At 41.8% G+C, this 18441-nt stretch overlaps 1 protein-coding gene across 1 annotated transcript in view; it reads right to left on the bottom strand.

Moving 5' to 3' along the window:
- The window catches only part of ptprfa (protein tyrosine phosphatase receptor type Fa), a 231113-nt gene that overhangs the window by 177505 nt on the left and 35167 nt on the right, over positions 1 to 18441 (bottom strand). The window contains 1 exon segment of the mRNA XM_053430630.1: positions 14631 to 14793. Coding sequence (XP_053286605.1) covers positions 14631 to 14724 — 94 coding nt within the window. The 5' untranslated portion in view covers positions 14725 to 14793.

The following is an 18441-nucleotide window of genomic DNA, read 5'->3' as shown; positions in this document are numbered from 1 at the left end:
CATGATGCTACCACCACCATGTTTCACTGTTGGGATGGTGTGCTCAGGGTGATGGGCAGTGTTGGGTTTTCGCCACACATAGCGTTTTGAATTGAGGCCAAAAAGTTCAATTTTGGTCTCATCTGACCAGAGCACCTTCTTCCACATGTTTGGTGTGTCACCCACATGGCTTCTGGCAAACTCCAAACGGGATTTTTTATGGATCCCTTTCAACAATGGCTTTCTTCTTGCCACTCTTCCATAAAGGCCAGATTTGTGGAGTAGACGACTAATAGTTGTCCTGTGGACAGATTCTCCCACCTCAGCTGTGGATCTCTGCAACTCCTCCAGAGTAACCATGGGCCTCCTGGTTGCTTCTCTGATTAATTTTCTCCTTGTCCGACTCTTCAGTTTGGGTGGACGGCCTCCTCTTGGTAGGTTTGCGGTTGTGCCATATTCTTTCCATTTTCTTATGATGGATTTTATGGTGCTCAGAGAGATGTTCAAAGCTCTGGATATTTTTTTATAACCTAACCCTGCTTCATATTTCTCCACAACTGTATCCCTGACCTGTTTGGTGAGCTCCTTGGTCTTCATGATGCTGTTTGTTCAGTAATGATCTCCAACAAACTCTGAGTCCGTCACAGAACAGGTGTATTTATACTGAGATTAAATTGCAGACAGGTGGACCCTATTTACTAATTATGTGACTTGCAAATGTGACTTGTGAATGCAATTGGTCGCACCAGATCTTTGTTAGGGGTTTCACAGTAAAGGGGGTGAATACATATGCACTCAACACTTTTCAGATTTTTATTTGTAAATAATTGTGAAATCCATGTAATATTTCCCCCCACTTCCAAATGATGCACTATTTTGTGTTGGTCCATTACATAAACTCACGATGAAATAAATTTTAATCTGTGGTTATACCATGACAAAATGTAGAAAAGTCCAAAGGGGGTGAATACTTATGCAAGGCACTGTATATATGTTTATCTAGCAAGCTAGTTAACAGGCTAGCAAGGCGAATCTGCATCGCAAAAAACTACCTGCAGTATTTGTACAAATACTGCAAGTAGTTTTTTCGGGCTATGTTAAGGGTGATGTTCTCCTGAACTTTTAACTTCCTGGTACGCGATGGAACGGATCGTTGACAAGTAAGTTCGTCGGCGACTATTTTTGTCGACAACGTCGATTAATCGTTGCACCCCTAATAATTTTTTCTGCAGACCCGGCTTTGCGTTGTAGTCTGTTCCTGTCCTGTTTGGTGGCTGATCCAAACCAGTCAACAGACTGGATGATGGCGGTGTAGAACTGGATTAGCATCTCGTGAGGCAGGTTGAACTTCCTGAGCTGGTGAAGGAAGTATATCCTTGTTTGGGCCTTTTTGGTGATGATGTCGATGTTGAAGGCCCACTTTAGGCCCTGAGAGATTGTGGATCCCAGAAACCTGAGGGTCTACTCTGCAGACACAGTGCTGTTGAATATGGTGAAGGAGGGGGGGGTGCTGGATGTGATTTTTGGGTGCTGGTTGTGATGTTCCCCAGGCTTACCTGCTACCTCCTGTCTGTCTGGAGTGATCCACTGACAGCTGGAGGCTGTCACTAAGAGCTGGGAGAGTTTGGGATGAAGTATTTCCGGGATAATGGTGTTGAACGCCGAGCTGAAGTCCACAAACAGAACCCTTGCGTGTGTCCCTGGGGAGTCAAGGTGTTGCAGCAAGTAATGCAATCTCATGCTGACTGCATCATCAACCGACCTGTTTGCCCGGTAGGCAAACTGCAGGGGGTCCAGCAGGGGCCTGTGATGTCCTTCAGGTGAGTCAGCATCAGTTGCTCGAACGATTTCATGACCACACACCTCAGGACAATGGGTTCGTAATCATTTAATCCTGTGATGGAGGATTTCTTAGGGAATGGGATGATGGTGGAGTGTTTCAAGTAGGAGGGGACTTCACACAGCTCTAGTGATCGGTTGAAGATCTACTTGAAGATGGGGGCCAGCTGGTCAGCACAGACTTTCAGGCAGGAGGGCGACACACCGTCTGGGCCTGGTGCCTTCCTGATCTTCTGTCTGTGAAAAACCCGGCGATTGTTTGAAGTCGGAGCAGTTGGGGGTTGAAAGATTAGATTAGATTAGATTAGAAAACTTTATTTATCCCAAAATGGGCAATTTCGTTCACAGTTTCCAGTCTCACATAATAGATTACTTAATAAATACAATAAATAGCAATAGGAGGTAGACAAAAACATATATCAAAGGCAGTCCAACACACACATTTAACTCACAATTCATTTCAGCCCGTCAGTAACAACCACCCTGCCCCCGGTAACACCCAGCAACACTGGTGTGCTCTCCACCTACTCCTTACTTTTGTCATCATTTAGTAACCTGATGGTTGCAGGGATAAAAGAGTGGGAGTACCTCATTGTTCTTGTCCTGATTGAACAGTAGCGCCGCCCTGAAGGCATTAGTTTAAATTCTTTACTGAGGACATGGTCAGGCTGACTGATAATGCATTTGGCTTTCTGGACTGCTTGTTTGTTCCACAATGAACTTATGCTCTTGAGCTGGATGCCAGTGATCTTAGAGCAGATCTTCACAATTTTATTTAAACTAGTCATGTCTTTAACTGACAGACTGTTAGTCCAGCATATAAAGGAAAAAGTTAAAAGACTCTCAATGAAAGATTGGTAAAAAATTCTCAAAATAACTTTAGAGACACTGAAAGAGTTCAGCATTCTCAACAGGTGAACTCTTTGTTGTCCCTTTTTAACAATTACCTCTGTATTTGTATGGAATTTAAGCTGGTTATCAAATACTGTGCCTAGATATTTGTAGGTGTCCACAAGTTGGACTTCCTCCCCATGGATGATACTTGGTTTGAGCGCTCCCTTCACTTTCCTAAAATCTATGACTAGCTCCTTTGTTTTTTCTATATTTAGATCTAAGAAGTTGTTATCACACCAATTAACAAACGATGTCAAAGCAAGGCCATGGCTGCAATGTGGACCTTGGAAAAGGGACAGCAACGCAGTGTCGTCCGAGAATTTAGCTAGATAACTTCCCTGTTGAGAGGACCTACAGCTATCTGTGTACAAAATGAACAACAGGGGTGAGAGTACGCACCCTTGAGGTGAACCAGTATTCGAGGTAATTGCCTGGGAAAAGTGTCCATTCACAGAGACCCTCTGAGTTCTGTCTGTTAAGAAGTTTAAAAGCAACAACAGTATCTGATGGGGTAACTCAAACTCAGCAGCTAGTCTCTCAATTAAAATATGTGGCTGCATCTTATTGAAAGCAGAAGAAAAGTCTGCAAATAACAATCTAGCATGAGATCCAGGCTTTTCTAAATGTTTATACATTGTGTCTAAAAGGAAGAGTTTTGCATCATCTACACCTTTCCCAGTTTGATAAGCAAACTGCAATGGGTCAAGTTTACCACTGACCAGGGACATGATTTCATCCTTAATAATTTTCTCAAAAATCTTCATTACTAAGGATGTAAGTGCTACTGGTCTGAAGTCTTTTAGCTCTTGGGGATTTTTTGATTTCGCTAGTGGTATTATAGTGGACCTCTTCCATATCTGAGGTATCTGGCCTTTCTTAGCACACATATTAAAGAGTGGAGTGAATACCACACTGAGCTGGTCAGCACAGTAACGCAGTGTGCGTCCGCAAACAGCATCAGGGCCTGCAGCTTTCATAATATTAACTCTCTTAAACAGAGTTGTTACTACTTCCTGGGCTATCACAATGTCATTGTGAGGGACAAGAGAGTCCCTCCACATAGAAATGTTCTCAGAGAAATCAGATGATTCAAAACGTGAGTAAAACATATTAAAAGCATTTGACAAATCAGGGACATCAATACCTTTAACAGTTATTGGCTGCCTGGATTCACTAGAACACTGATTTATGGATGCCATTGACTTAATTCCCCTCCATGCAGCTCTAAGATCCCCCCCACTATACCGTTCTTCAACCTTCTCTCTATATTTCATTTTGGCCTTCCTAATCTCTTTTTTCACTTCCTTGGAGACAGCTTTTTTCTCCCAAGGGTCCCCAGTGTAAAATGTCCTCTTTTTCTTATTTATCACTGATTTAAGTTCTTTAGTAACCCATGGTTTATTATTTGGGTAATGGACAGAGATCCTGGTTGGGATGACTGAGTCGACACAGAATGTAATATATGATGAAACAGTATCTGCTAGTTCGTCAATATTATCTGTGCTATCCTGGAAACAGTCCCAGTCAGTGCACTCAAAACATGCTTGGAGAGAGGAAATACTGTCCTCCGACCACATTTTCACCATTCTCTCCTTGTGTTGTAAGCGCATGAAGGACGGTTTATACACTGGCATGAGGTAAACACTGTTGTGATAAGAGGCCCCTAGGGCAGGCATGGGTATGGAACGGTAAGCTCCACCTATTGACCCATAGCAAAGGTCAATAGTGGTGTTTTTCTGTGTTGTGCTGCAAGTTACATATTGTTCATATGTTCTCAAAGTTCTACCCAAGTCACATTTATTAAAATCCCCCAGGATGAATTTGGGTGCGTCGGGGCAAATTTCGTCCAGTTTGTGTGTTGTGTCAGCGATCAGCTGGGCAGCAGCTGATGCGTTGGCTCGCGGGTGAATGTAGACAACCGTGTAGAATAGTTGTTGAAACTCCCGAGGGAGATAGAACGGGCGGAGTGAGATCGAAAGCAGTTCTAAGTCAGCGGTACATATCCTCTCCCTGATTTTAACGGTGTTGCAGTACCTCTTGTTGACGTAGAAACACACTCCTCCTCCACGGCTTTTCCCAGTTGTCTCCGGTGACCTGTCTAGACGAATTGGGCTTCCAAACCCAGTTAGTGTCAAGTCCTCGTCCCGGTCTGAGTCGTTGAGCCATGTTTCCGTGAAAGCAAGCAGACACGATTCTCCAATTTCCCGTTCGAACTTTGCCCATGATTCCAGTTCGTCTATTTTGTTACGGATAGATTGTGCGTTTGAGAGCAGTATGGTAGGGAGCGGTGGTAACTTGCGGCGATCATCCAGCCGAAGCTTTTTGATTCTCCGTCGTAGGCCACCTCTCCTTCCCCTTTTCCGGTGCTCCTTGGCCGGCTTGCTCAGCTCTCTCGGGATATTATCTGGGATCGCGCCGGCTGTTGAGGTCCGTAGCGAGAGGAGAAACTCTCTGCTGAGAGCTTTTCCTGGAGCTCCGCGTCCACTCGCCTCGCAACAGGTAGATCCCGATAGTAGAGTCACCGTGATAATGATCACAAAGAATTCCAGGAGTGTTCCCGTAGTTAGCATGGCTGAGTCACTGACAGTTTTCACATTCACACACAAAATACAAAATAAACACTCCCCTAAAACAAGTTAAAAGCAAAGATAAAAATGACTACGAGACTGGGTAAACTGCTGGGCCGCACGCTGAGGAGCGCCCCTCAGGCCAAGTGGGCTTATCAAACCTACAGTACATTACATTACATTTCAGTTAGCTGACACTTTTATCTAAAGCGACATTCAATAAGTGCATTCAACCGTGAGGGTACAAACCCAGAACAAGAATCAAGAAAGTACAATTTCTTAAAAAAAAAAAAAATACAATGTGCTATAAGTAAGTGTCATCTAAGTGCTACTAAATTGTTAGTTTCAAAATGTTATTCAAGGTATAGTCGGAAGAGGTGTGTTTTTAGTTTGCGACGCTACATGTGTAAACTTTCTAATGTCCGGATGTCGATGGGGAGCTCATTCCAGCATTTAGGAGCCAGGACAGCAAACAGTCATGATTTAGCTCGCAGTGAGGGTGCAACAAGCCGATTGGCCGAAGCAGAGCGAACGGGCTGGGGTGTAACATTTGACCATGTCCTGGATTTAGACTGGACCTGATCCGTTCACAGCACGGTACAGAAGTACCAATGTTTTGAAACGGATGCGGCAGCCACTGGTAACCAGTGAAGGGAGCGGAGGAGCGGAGTAGTGAGTTTGGGTTGGTTAAAAACCTGTCGAGCTGTTGCATTCTGAATGAGCTGCAGAGGCCGGATGGCACTAGCAGGTAAACCTGCCAGGAGGGAGTTACAATAGACTAGGCATGAGATGACAAGGACCTGTACCAGAACCTGCACCGCCTTCTGAGTGAGAAGGGGGCGTATTCTCCTGATGTTGTACAACATGAATCTACAGGAACGTGTAACACGGAGTTGTCAAAGTTAATAGTCAGGTGGGTGCGAGAGTCTTTCCCTGGGAGCTAAAGTAGTTCAGTCTTGTCAATGTAAATTTGCAGGTGGTGTGCAGACATCCACTGAGAGATGTCAGGGAGAGATTTGTCATCAGCATAGCTATGGTAGGAAAAGCCATGTGAGTGAATGACAGAGCCGAGAGAGTTGGTGTACAGAGAGAAGAGGAGGGGGCCCAGGACAGAACCTTTAGGGACCCCAGTAGTGAGAGGACAAGGTTCAGACACAGAGAGAGTCAAGAGAGGAGGACAAAGTAGAAAGGAGAATGTCTGTGACAGAGTTAGGATGCATGAGTGAGAAAGAGTCAGTGGAAGGGAGGGCTGATAAAACAGAGGAGGCTACAGAGGCAGGAGAGAGGGAACGAATGTTGCGACGGACATGTACAGAGTCTGTTGATGTGGTAGGGTTGTCAGTTTGAGATAGTGGGAGAGAGTAAGAGAATAAGAAGTGGTTGGAGACATGAGGTGGGGTTACAGTGAGGTTAGATGTTGAACAGTTTCTGGTGAAAATATAGTCAAGGTGGTTCCCGACTTTGTGTGTAGGAGGGGAAGGACTGAATGAGAGTGCAAAAGAAGACAGTAAAAGTAATAGGTCAGATGACTGGATGTGGAGGGACGTGAAAGAACAGAAAAGGGAAAATAAGAGGGGAGACGCGAGGAGGAAAAGGGGAGAGAGGGATAAGTTTTACTGCTGAAATCAAGTGTTAAAAAGATATGTGAAGACCTGAAAGGAACCAAAAGTTTGTTTAAAAGTGCATTGCATACTTGAAGAGATTCTGTGATCAGGCGAACCTGCAAGGAGTCACCTGTGTGTGTATGTGTTGGAGCGATACACGTGCAGCACAGGCAAGATAGCGAGCTAGAAGACCGGCAGAGTCCGTTTTAAAGGGCTGAAGCGAACATCCCTTCCACCTGGACCGGACTTCTGCCACTGCCCGGATTGGACTTGGACTAGATACTCACAGCCAGAGTGGTAGGAGTATCAGCATTTTCGTAAATTATTTTGAGTTGAACTGAATAGGGACTTCAGGCAGAACTTTGGGTGTTAAAATTCCAAACTCTCTACTAGTCAGCTGTTTAACAGATACAGAGACTGACGAGGAACTTTCTGACTTTTTAAAACATTATGGCTCGATTCAAAGCCGAATCCAAGTAGACTTGCCCCACTCTGACCAGCAGATCATTATAGTTTACGTATAATACAGCCCTAGAGTCACTATTACCCTTACTACCATATAAATTGATAAGCCAGACTCAGACAGACGTGACTTACTACATCCAGGCCTTAGCAAGTGTCTACACACTTGCAGATACCCAGTCAGCCACAAGGATGTTTCTCAAAGGACTAAAGGAGATTGCAAAGCAGAGCGGCAAGGACTTTGCAGATGTGCTCAAAGGAGAGCTCTCTCGCATCAGCGAGACTGTTCATCATAAGATCTTGGACGACCAGGATGAAGACACAGATCCAGATGACGCCCAGAAAAATTATCTTGCGACTGCAGCACAGGTGAACCCTCAGCCCAGTGCTATTTTCCCACAAAATGTTTATGACACTAAATATGATGTGAAATTTGATCCAACTCAGTATCAACATCCCAGGGTGGCCTGTGTCTTTTGACCCAGGCCACCCTGAGCTTTTCTAATCTCTGCCCACCTGAAATGCAAAAGGTTGTCGTTGAGCACATAGTCAAGCTTGAAGATTTCACAACGCAAACACATGCTTCATTTAGACTCCGACCCTTCTCTGGACGCAGCCCCCGTCCAAACCATGAAGTAGGCTATAAGACATGGCCTTCCAATGCAGATTTTTTACTGAGAGACACACAACAATCAGACCTACACAAATCCAGAAAAATACATGAAAGCCTTTTTTCCCCTGCGGTTGACATAGTGAAACATCTGACACCTCACTCATCCCCCTAAATGTATTTAGACATTCTGGATTCAGCTTTTGGCAGAGTTGAAGATGGAGATGACCTTTTACGCAAAGTTTCTCAACACACTACAAAACTATGGCGAGAAATCCTCAGCATATCTCTAACGACTGCATGTGATGCTGAGCACAACCCTCAGGAGAGGAGGAGTAACTGCAACCGATCTGGACAGCAAGCTTCTGAAACAATTTTGCAGAGGCTGTTGGGAAAACACTCTGATATCTGAGCTAAAGCTAGAACAAAAGAAACCGAACCCACCCACCTTTGCAGAACTCTTGTTGCTACTTCGCACTACTGAGGGAAAACGTGACTCCGAAGACTCCCGCATGAAGCAGTACTTTGGTGCCTCAAAGCAGAAGGTGTCCTCACACTTCCAGGGTTCCTATGCTCAGTATAATGAAGACTATACTACATCACCTCACAGACGCAGTGACCCTCAATCTGAGATACAGGGCCTGAAAAGACAGATAGCTGAGTTAAAGTCTCAACTCTCACAAATCAAACAAAAAGACAATAAAATTTTTTCAAACAAACAATCCTTCAAAGCTGCAACCACACAGTCCCCAGCTCAGAGTCACAGACCACAACAATTACGGTCCAACAACTCTGATGTGAACAGTAAATACATGAACAAACCAAGACCCTGGTACTGTTTCAGGTGCGGTGAAGATGGACACATCAAACCTCAGTGTGAAGCTGAACCAAACCCTACAATAGTAGATGCAAAGAGGCAGCTGCTGAGAGAAAGACAACTAGAGTGGGAACTCTAGTTGAAAGTCGTCATTGCAGAAAAAGCCTGTGTGACGGTGCGCATGGTGACCATCGCGGCAGTAATACACTGCCCCGTTTACACGTGTAATCATTACACATAACTGTATGTGTTGCATGTCTGTTGTCCGGGTCCGTATACCGTGTTTATGTTTGTTAACCCGTCCATTTTTCATCCAAACTTCCGTGCATAGTGCAAAAGCTTCCTTCAACCATTACACCGCTACAGTTTAAATACCTTTGTACCCGTCGGTTTATGTTAAAATCACCTCGCCATACAATGTCTTGTGTTATAAATGCTCCGTTTATTTAGTTTAAAATCTCACATTAATTCCATATTACACAGCGTGGGTCTCACCGTGGTTCAGCGTCGCGTCTTTGTTTGTTTTTGTGAAAAGCGAGCAGCCCGTGATGCAGAAGTAAATAGGCGCTCGACTTCCGGGTTAGCCGGAAGTGAAACCGCGGGGTATTTAATGTTGTTTATGCTATTATATTATTAGTTGGCTATGCCTTCATGGAGCAATTGTATGGTAAATATGTTGCCGGGTATTTTTCCAGCCATAAGGAATTTGTGGTATAAGCTGTTAAAGCTTCGGGGATTGCCTTACCTGTGACAACCCTGCGAATGATACTATGTTGTTTTTTTCCAATTGTGGGGGCGGGGTTAGGTCCCATTTAAGCCTGTCTATTCATTCTGTAAGGGAGGCTGCTGATGGAAAGACGTAAGTCTAAGAGCTCTCCCGAGAAGCGTTTCCTTAGAAGTATATTGTTATTGTAATTATTTGATTGGGCCCATGTGCCAATTTATTTTCTTATTTCCAAGTGTTTGTTTTTTCGTTCTTTTGTTTTATTCTATATTTCCCTTGTTCATTCTGCTTGTCGGCCTTATATATGGGACATAAAAATTCCCAACTTACACCTTCATCTCCAAGTCCTCCTGAGAGTTTTTTCCACCGAGCTCAACCACTCATATACATCCTACCTTTAACAGCCTGTAACTGCTTGTTGGACACAGGGTCACAAGTGACAACGATACCAAATTTATACTACAAACAAAACCTCTCACATTTACCTATAGAATCCCTGAACGACCTGCTTGAAGTGGAGGCTGCTAACGGCCAAGATGTCCCCTAATTAGGATATGTCAAAAGAGAGATCACATTCCCCAAGAGTTCCCTTGGCATAGATGTTGAAGTCCCCACTTTGGCCTTAATTGTGCCTGACATGCGCTCAACCATGTCTAGACATCCTGTACGAGCAATACTCAGAGGTTGCACCTCATTACCCCCAATATTTGTCATATGGATACAAAGTTGTCCTCAACACCCCTGAAATGAGACGAAGACAGAAAGTTGACCCCAGAGTAGGAGTTGTAAGACTGCTTAGCCATGATCCTGAGACCATCAGTCCTTGGGAAACCAGAGTTGTGGAAGGATTGATCAGTTGCAGAGCACCAGATGCTGGAAAGTGGGTCACGGTGGAGACTTCCAAAGCCTCTTTTCTACCAGGTGGCATAATGGTTACAAATTGCCTACCAAGTCTCTCATCCAAATCACCCCGCCACATACCAGTGTACCCAAAAATGAATTGGATCATGACATCACCATCCTTCCAAAGACTGTAATAGCGGAAGTGAATGCTATCGAAAGAGTTCAGCTCATCACAACCAACAACTCAGACTCTCTCACTAAACCTGACCAAATGCCTAAGATAAACTTCAACTTTGGAGACTCTACTATACCTAATGAGTGGAAGGAACCACTAACAGAAAAGCTGAAGTCAATGCCAGATGTGTTCGCACAGCGGGATCTCGACTTTGGACGCACTGACAAGATGAAACATCACATAAAGCTCAGTGACGAAACACCATTTAAACAAATCTTTTGGGTCTAAACAATAATATAGATATGTCCTTGTTCGTCCAAGCCTTGTGATTCTCACGGTGTTTTTATTTCACAGACAGGAGTTATAAATTTTGAATTAGAGCATTTTGTTCGGGACCTTCTCCTGAGGTCTGATGTCTCCCTCTCATTCTCGCACACCTGCGGTAATTAGCGAGTTACACACGCTGAGGAGGGGGGCCAAAAGGGACAGTGAGATCTATTTTTAGACTACTGCACAGGTGGTAATCAGCACTGCAGGTAGTTTAGTCAGGAGAGAAGAGGGACAGTAACACAGAGGTGGAGGTTTCAAGTCCAAGTGTGGGTAAGACACAAACATTTAATTTTGTCTTTGTCTTTCAGGGGGGAACTGTTGAATTCTTTAAATAATCAACTGTCAATGATATATAAAGTCAATGTGATTGGATTAGTGGGTCTGCCGCTGACTCAGTGATCCACTGGTTGTGACTTAAAAACCAACAGAAGACAAAAATTACTTTTGAACAAATATATTAATATATCCGGTTGTAGTGTCAAGCCTTGTGATTCTCAAAATGTTTTTGTTTTCCAGATAGGAATTACATTTTTTAAGTAACAAGTATTTGTTTGATGACAGCGTTAGAGTGTGAAAAAAATGTATCTTCAATTAAAACTAATGATAGTAAAAAGGAGGAGATTTATGAAATCAGAACTACGTTTCTAAACTGCTCGCATGGCCTAATTTTTTGGCTCTAAATAATAATATGGATATGTACTTGTTCGTCCAAACCTTGTGATTCTCACGATGTTTTCATTTCACGGATAGGAGTTATAGATTTTGAATAAGAGCATTTTGTTTGGGACCTTCTCCTGATGTCTAATCTGTCATTCGCTCTCTCCACACCTGTTGTCATTAGTGAGTTACACACGCTGAGAGAGGGGCCATTAGGGCGAGGGGGACAGTGAAATCTTTATACGAGCCATGCTTTATTCAACACCATAGGTAGTCTAGTGGTTACATAAGAGGGTTAGTAACTCAGAGGTTGAGGGTTCAAGTCCAAATTAGGGCAGAACTTTAAAATTGTCATATTCTGTGTCTTTCAGAAGGGGAACTTTCTACTCTTTAAATATACAATTGTAATTGATGTTTAAGGTCAATTCAATTAGATCAGTGGGTTGAGCTGCTGACTCAATGATCCACTGGTTGTGAGTTCAAAACCAATAGCATCCAAAAATTGCTTTTGAACAAATATATTATTGTGTATTTATTGATAGTGATAGCGCCCTCTAGTGGTCGGTGTGAAAATGAAGTTTTAGCAATTGGTCCCAAATCGCACACACTTCATCAGATTCCTGACCTGAAGAGACCTATGAGTGTGTATGCAGTGTTACTGATAGCGCCACCTACTGATCAAGTCTCTCTCTCTCTCTCTCTCTCCTCTCAGCAGCCAGTCTGTCTCTCTTCCCCAAAAAGTCTCTTTTCGACCCGGACGCAGAAGGCACCCATTCGAAATTTCCCGGCAGGAGGAATTTTCTAGTTCTAATCAATACTGCAAATACCCTTATCTTTAAGATGTTCTCCATTACACGTGGCATCTATTGCACTTAATCAGACTGAATACACAGTATATACATGTGTACCCTCGTGTATGTGTGTGTGAGCAAGTAAGAGAGAGAGAGAGGAAAAGAGCGAGCGAGCAAGAGGCTGATGAATCGTTTATATAATCAACCGCTCATATTGATGAATCTGACCCGGGACAAACGTGATCAATATAAGTTTCCAAAGTAGAATTTAGTCGGAGGAGGCGGAGCAAGATTTGATGGAGGGACATGGCTACGTCGATCACCTGTTTTCAAATTTTCTTTCTATTCTCTTCTTCCGAACAATGATTCACGTCAATGATTTGAATGTCTTCCATGTATCATGTAGGGCAGCAGGGCTCTTCTTATTTTTTTTTTCATTATGATTGCCGGTTAGCAACCTGATGCCCGCTGCCATCTTGAATTAGGCAAAAGCAGTAGATTCATGTTCAACAACAAATCAGAAGCTTTAACCCGCCACCTGACTTTTGATGACTGAGTTGACAGTTTTAATTTGTTCTGTCAGCAGGCAGGTTATAAATAAATGTTTTGTAGCGTCTTCGCTTCAGACACGACACAGAACTTCTCTCCTTATTTGGAACTTTATTAAGCCGAAGAACATGTAACACTTCTTGTCTCCACTCCGACACTCCTCACATCAAAACATATCTTCTTCACTCTCCTTCCTCATTCACCCCTGACCCGCAAGCAAACCAGCTAATGAGAGCCTTGTAATTTTTGTTGTTGAATAGGGGATAATTTGCACACTTTCACTCAATCAATCTTTCAGAGATTAACTCAGTTGTACACATGAGAAATCAGGAACTGTTGTACTTGAACAATCCAGCTGGGTTCTAACATGTTCCCTTTGTTTGTGTGGGTGTGTGTGATTGTCTGTTTCTCTGGAAGCTTCTTTCTTGAGCACTTTGTAAATTGCTTATTATTATGCAATTATAACATATGCACATTGTCCTCTCTAAATCTGAGGTTAGGGTTAACCCTAACCCAGTAACCTTTTGTTTACTGCATATAAAAACAATTTCCCTTTTCTTAATTTCAAACCTTTCACTTTTTTCAACTTCGACCTGATTGTTGTGTAATTTTTTGCTTATTACACAAAGCTGAATCTCATGGGTGAACAATAGAGCCATCTTTGCATCTTTGCTGGTCAATGGATGCAATTTTTTTGTTTTGTCTCCAAACCCAGCCATGACCCCCCTCTTTGAGACAGTGTTGCTCACATCACTGGATGCAAAGTAAAGCACAAATACTGTGTAAAGTAACTGAAGGTAGGAACTGAAGAGTGCAATGGCTAGAAATGTTTTATAAATCTATCTTCCATAACCAACATTTGGCGTAGTTAATTCTTTAATGAATCCATCAGTATTTTTCACCTTACAGAGTCTTTGTGACTATCTCTGGGCTGGCCTCCATCTCTACGTCAATATAATGTCTACAAATTCAACTTTTTGATGTTCTTTTGATAAATCAAACAAATGATTTCAACTATGTTAACCTTATTGGACATAATCAAGGTCATATACATTTTTTTCCAGTTCTCATCTTTGAAATTAATTTGTTCAGTATTGCAGTTCATTCTGTAACATATTTCAGCCTGTGAGCGTATGAAAAGTTGTGATGAGAAAATGAGGATAACTGAATAATGTTCTAAGAACAAAGGCTGTATTTGTTGACAGTTGTTTGTATACTTGCTCCATGTTAACGGACTTTAATGTATTTGTGTTCATAAATAAAACCTCACACACTCTTGTGTTTATTTAGGATCTAAAAATAAATGTTAGATAAACATTGACATTACATTGTTGTTCAAAAATTAAACATTAAAGAGGTTTTCTTACTTTTGGACACAACTGCCTCCAGAAAAATAACTGTAAACCCACTTAATGTGTCTTACACTGACAAAAGCTTTCACCTTTCTCCGCGTACGCACATTTTATGATCTGCCATACTAACTGCCGGCCATTCATATGAAAACATTACCCATAAATAGTGCTTCTAATTGTTTTGAGTGCAGTGGCTCAGGGGTTAGAGTGGTTGCCCCCTATTTGCAAGGTCAGCAATTAGATCCCAGTGTTCCCCTTGCCGCATGCCGAAGTGTCCTTGAGCAAGATACTGAAACCCAAATTGCCACCTTCTCATAGAGAAAGTGCTCCACATAGATGCACTGTATAAGTGTCTGTGATATAGAAAGTGCTATATAGATACAGACCATAAACAATTTAACAAAACCTTGAGCTGTGTAAATAATATTAGTACTCACTCTCTGAGTGAGAAGGCAGGACCAGTCTGGCCAGCAGCAGGAGATGAAGCGCTCCCCTGGTGAGAGGTGACATCAGTCTGAATCTAAGGTCCATGCTGTGACTCCTCTCTGGACCCAACACTGCTGCTGATTAGCTATGAACTCACACAATTGAGAGTGACACCTGCAAAGACAAGAGAATTTATGTTATAAGCAGTAGGTCTTTGGGACTCGATCTTGTATACTTTAATTACAATAATGAGTAAATGATGTTATTCAGCTGCCCATCGACCTTAACCTGCAGAGCAGACACCCACATCATCTGTCCAAACAACTGCCAAGCTTTAGGTGAACTAGACTTGTTATATTAGACTTTGTCTATGCAATTATTATAGCCAACAGGGTCACTATATTGACCAAGTCATATATTGAAAAATCTCAAAATAAATATTTTGGGAGACAATATTCTTATTGGATGGCACTGATTCGTCACTACTGCGTACACCACAGCAACACAATTCAACAGCATTTCAAAATGCAGCCTTAAGAAAGTAGAGCTACCACCAATCTGGAACAGTAATTCAATTTCATGAAAGCACAGTAGGAAGGACTGTTGTACTTGACTGAATTCGGTTCTGACTAGCTAACTGAGTGTACATTTGTTGCATATATGGTTTACAGCTGTTGAGGCACAAATGTACACCTTGTTGCATCATGAACTCTTCCTTTTCTCATTGTTTGTTACAGCAGTACTCACATTAATCAAAATAGTTAGTGAAGGTTATCTGTATCTTTTTGAATCATTCTTGTGCATAACAGTAGCCTACGTTGCATTCACATCTGCATCACATCTATATCTATTACACCCATTTATAGTAAATTTCACTCACTTGAGAAACTTGCGCCAAATTTCGGCTTCATGGAGGTGACTGAGTCACACTCAGATACTTAAACTGTATGCGTCGCTGCTGAGTCTCTCCAGTACATGTCTCTACAAACCTGTACACTTATCTCAGCTCAACTCCACTTGGTATCCGACTGTCCTCAACACTTCATCAATATTCTGAAGAGTACTGAATGCTACAGACACACCACAGATTACTGGATACATTCAAGGGACCACATCCTACAGATCTATTGGCCACATAATTATTGAAGATATTGTTTAACATGTCAACTTGTTCTTGTGTATAATAGTGGAGTACATTATACTTGGCATGTTCTGTCATTTTTTATTCATGTTTTGGTTATTTTGTCTTTGCTTGACATTTGAAGTAAAAACAAAGGAGATGACATGTAACTAAGGTCCCCGACTTCCCCAGAGACATCGTGCCTATACAGTTCTCTTTTGACATTTCTAGGCCATGGGGAGACCCCAAATGGATTTACTCAAAATATATTAGGCTATTTGTGCAGGTATGAGAAGAGTAATGCACTCTGAGGCATCATTACAAATACTGCAGTCCAAATATAAAAGTAAATGCTGCCTGGCTTGATGACACGTTTATCATGATTTCCATGTGATACTGAAATGCTTGCAACTGGAAGACAAGCCCAGCCCAATATTTACAACTCCAATGACCAATGTAAGGTTGGCACAAGCGGATATGGCACAAACAAGAGACAAACCGAGTCTTTCAGTCCAAGTGTATTTATTTTTTGGCTGCAACGCAATTCCCAGTGCAGCGATATGTAAAGTGCAGGCCTTATTCCAAAAATAGACAAATAATTAAAATCAAACTTGGATGAAACACACATAAAAAAACAACTGAGCTCTGCATTATAGACAATGCCCCTCTAACAGCTGGGCCCTTGCAGTATCCCTGTCATCACTATATCCAAGGTAAGATCACTCCTCCTCCTGACCTCCAGTCACCTCCTTTATACTGGCTGGGTCCTACCAAGAACATGGATTGATCATTAATAATCAATTTTATAATAGGGAGATTACACTTGGTACACATGTACAGCAGACAGTTAACAGTAGACAAACAATTCATTGTTTTTACTTTTACAATAAAGTCGCTGTGCCTTTTATTTTAAAAGTCATTACATGTATTCTATGACACTACAAGTAAATCATTACACTAACACAGATGCCTGGGAGTCGGCTTTTACTGTGTGTATGTATACGAGTGTGCATCTTACTTTACAGTTTTTCTCCATTGCTTTGGCTTATTTCATGAAACAGAAATGACATTCTCAGAGCTCTAAGTGCAATTGGCAAAATAGCCCATATGGTTCAGCACAACTACATAGATCACCTTCAAAAGGTCATATCTCACCCAAAACAGTTAACTCAAGTTTCAAAACCAAATCATTTTCTCATATAAATAGTCAGTGCCCCCAAAATGAAAATGTCCTTCTCGATTGCTGTGGCTCATCTCTCAGAAAAAGCAGGACATTCTCAAAGCTTTAAATACATTTGCCAAAATAACATAGATGGTTCAGCAAAACTCCATAGCACACCTGCAAAAGGTCATATCTCTCCCAAAACAGCCAACTTATCAGTCAAAACTAAATCCTTTTCTCATACAAATAGTCAGTGCCCCCAAAATGGGAAGTCCCTTTGGCATTGTTTAAACACTACTGGTCAAAATGTTTAGATGTTTTGTCAGTATGGCAGTGGACCATAGAAATATCCCTCATGTGCACATTTCAATCTTGGCTCAGTCCTTGAATGGTCACTGAATGGTTACAGTAGATGTTTTCTTTCCAGAATATTATGTGTATCAAACAGAAAAAAGATTTATTCAAGGTTTCACATAAAATATGTTTATTGAACTCATACTGCCATGGAAATTGTTACAGTAATTGCAATACATCGTGCTTACAGTAATAGAAAATGTGTACAGCACAATATACTGTCAAACAATAAGCACATCAAAACTAAAATTTGGCACAGTGAGATATGACCTTTTGAAGGTGATCTATGTAGTTGTGCTGAACCATATGGGCTATTTTGCCAATTGCACTTAGAGCTCTGAGAATGTCATTTCTGTTTCATGAAATGAGCCAAAGCAATTGAGAAAAACTGTAAACTTACTGTGTGATTGGTGATCAGATGTGTGAAACTCAACCTTGATTACTAAAGTTCTAGTTCCACCTGAAAATTAACCCGGTTATCAAAGATATCCTTATCACAGTATATACCATGATGTTTTTCATGGTATTATGTGCCTGTACGATTTTGACAGTGGAGTGAACTATTGTGCAGGTGATGATGTACACAATGAAATTATGCCAACATGTTCTGCAGAGAACAACCACTTGACTGAGAAGCGACAGTCAGTTTTGACCAGCAATATATATTCAATTGGTAATTGGGCTAACTGAAGGCAATTGTACCTAACCGTTTGCAAAGGTGTGCTAAATCATTTGAAATTTGTGCAAGCTGTTGGAAATTGTACTTGTCATTGCAAGGATGTGCTAATACAATTGCAATTTGATTAAAGGAATGAGATATTCCAATCTGTTGTGAACAAGTGCCCAGTGGTTTGGAGGTTTGCACGTGTTGTTTTGAGAATGTCCTTTCTGTTTCGTGAAATGAGCCAAAGCAATGGAGAAAAACTGTAAAGGGCACGGGCTAACCCTGTGAAAACTATACTTAAGGACTACATATTGTATGAGCTGAGAAAGAATGCTGAGGATCCATGGATCACTTTTTTCTTTTCTCCTTGAGCAACAGGAAATGTCTTGTTTTTGGTACGTCTTACACTTTGAAGTATTCCTCCTCATCCACTTTTCGAAACCATGTCAAACTGTGTCAAATTGGTCTCAAGACATTGATAATGTGAGCATAAGATTACTGTGACTTTTCATAATACGGATT

Source organism: Pleuronectes platessa, chromosome 9 (assembly GCF_947347685.1).
Source record: "Pleuronectes platessa chromosome 9, fPlePla1.1, whole genome shotgun sequence".
Classification (NCBI taxonomy): domain Eukaryota; kingdom Metazoa; phylum Chordata; class Actinopteri; order Pleuronectiformes; family Pleuronectidae; genus Pleuronectes; species Pleuronectes platessa.
Note: the sequence above shows the minus strand (reverse complement) of the source record. Positions and strands in the feature narration are given on the sequence as shown.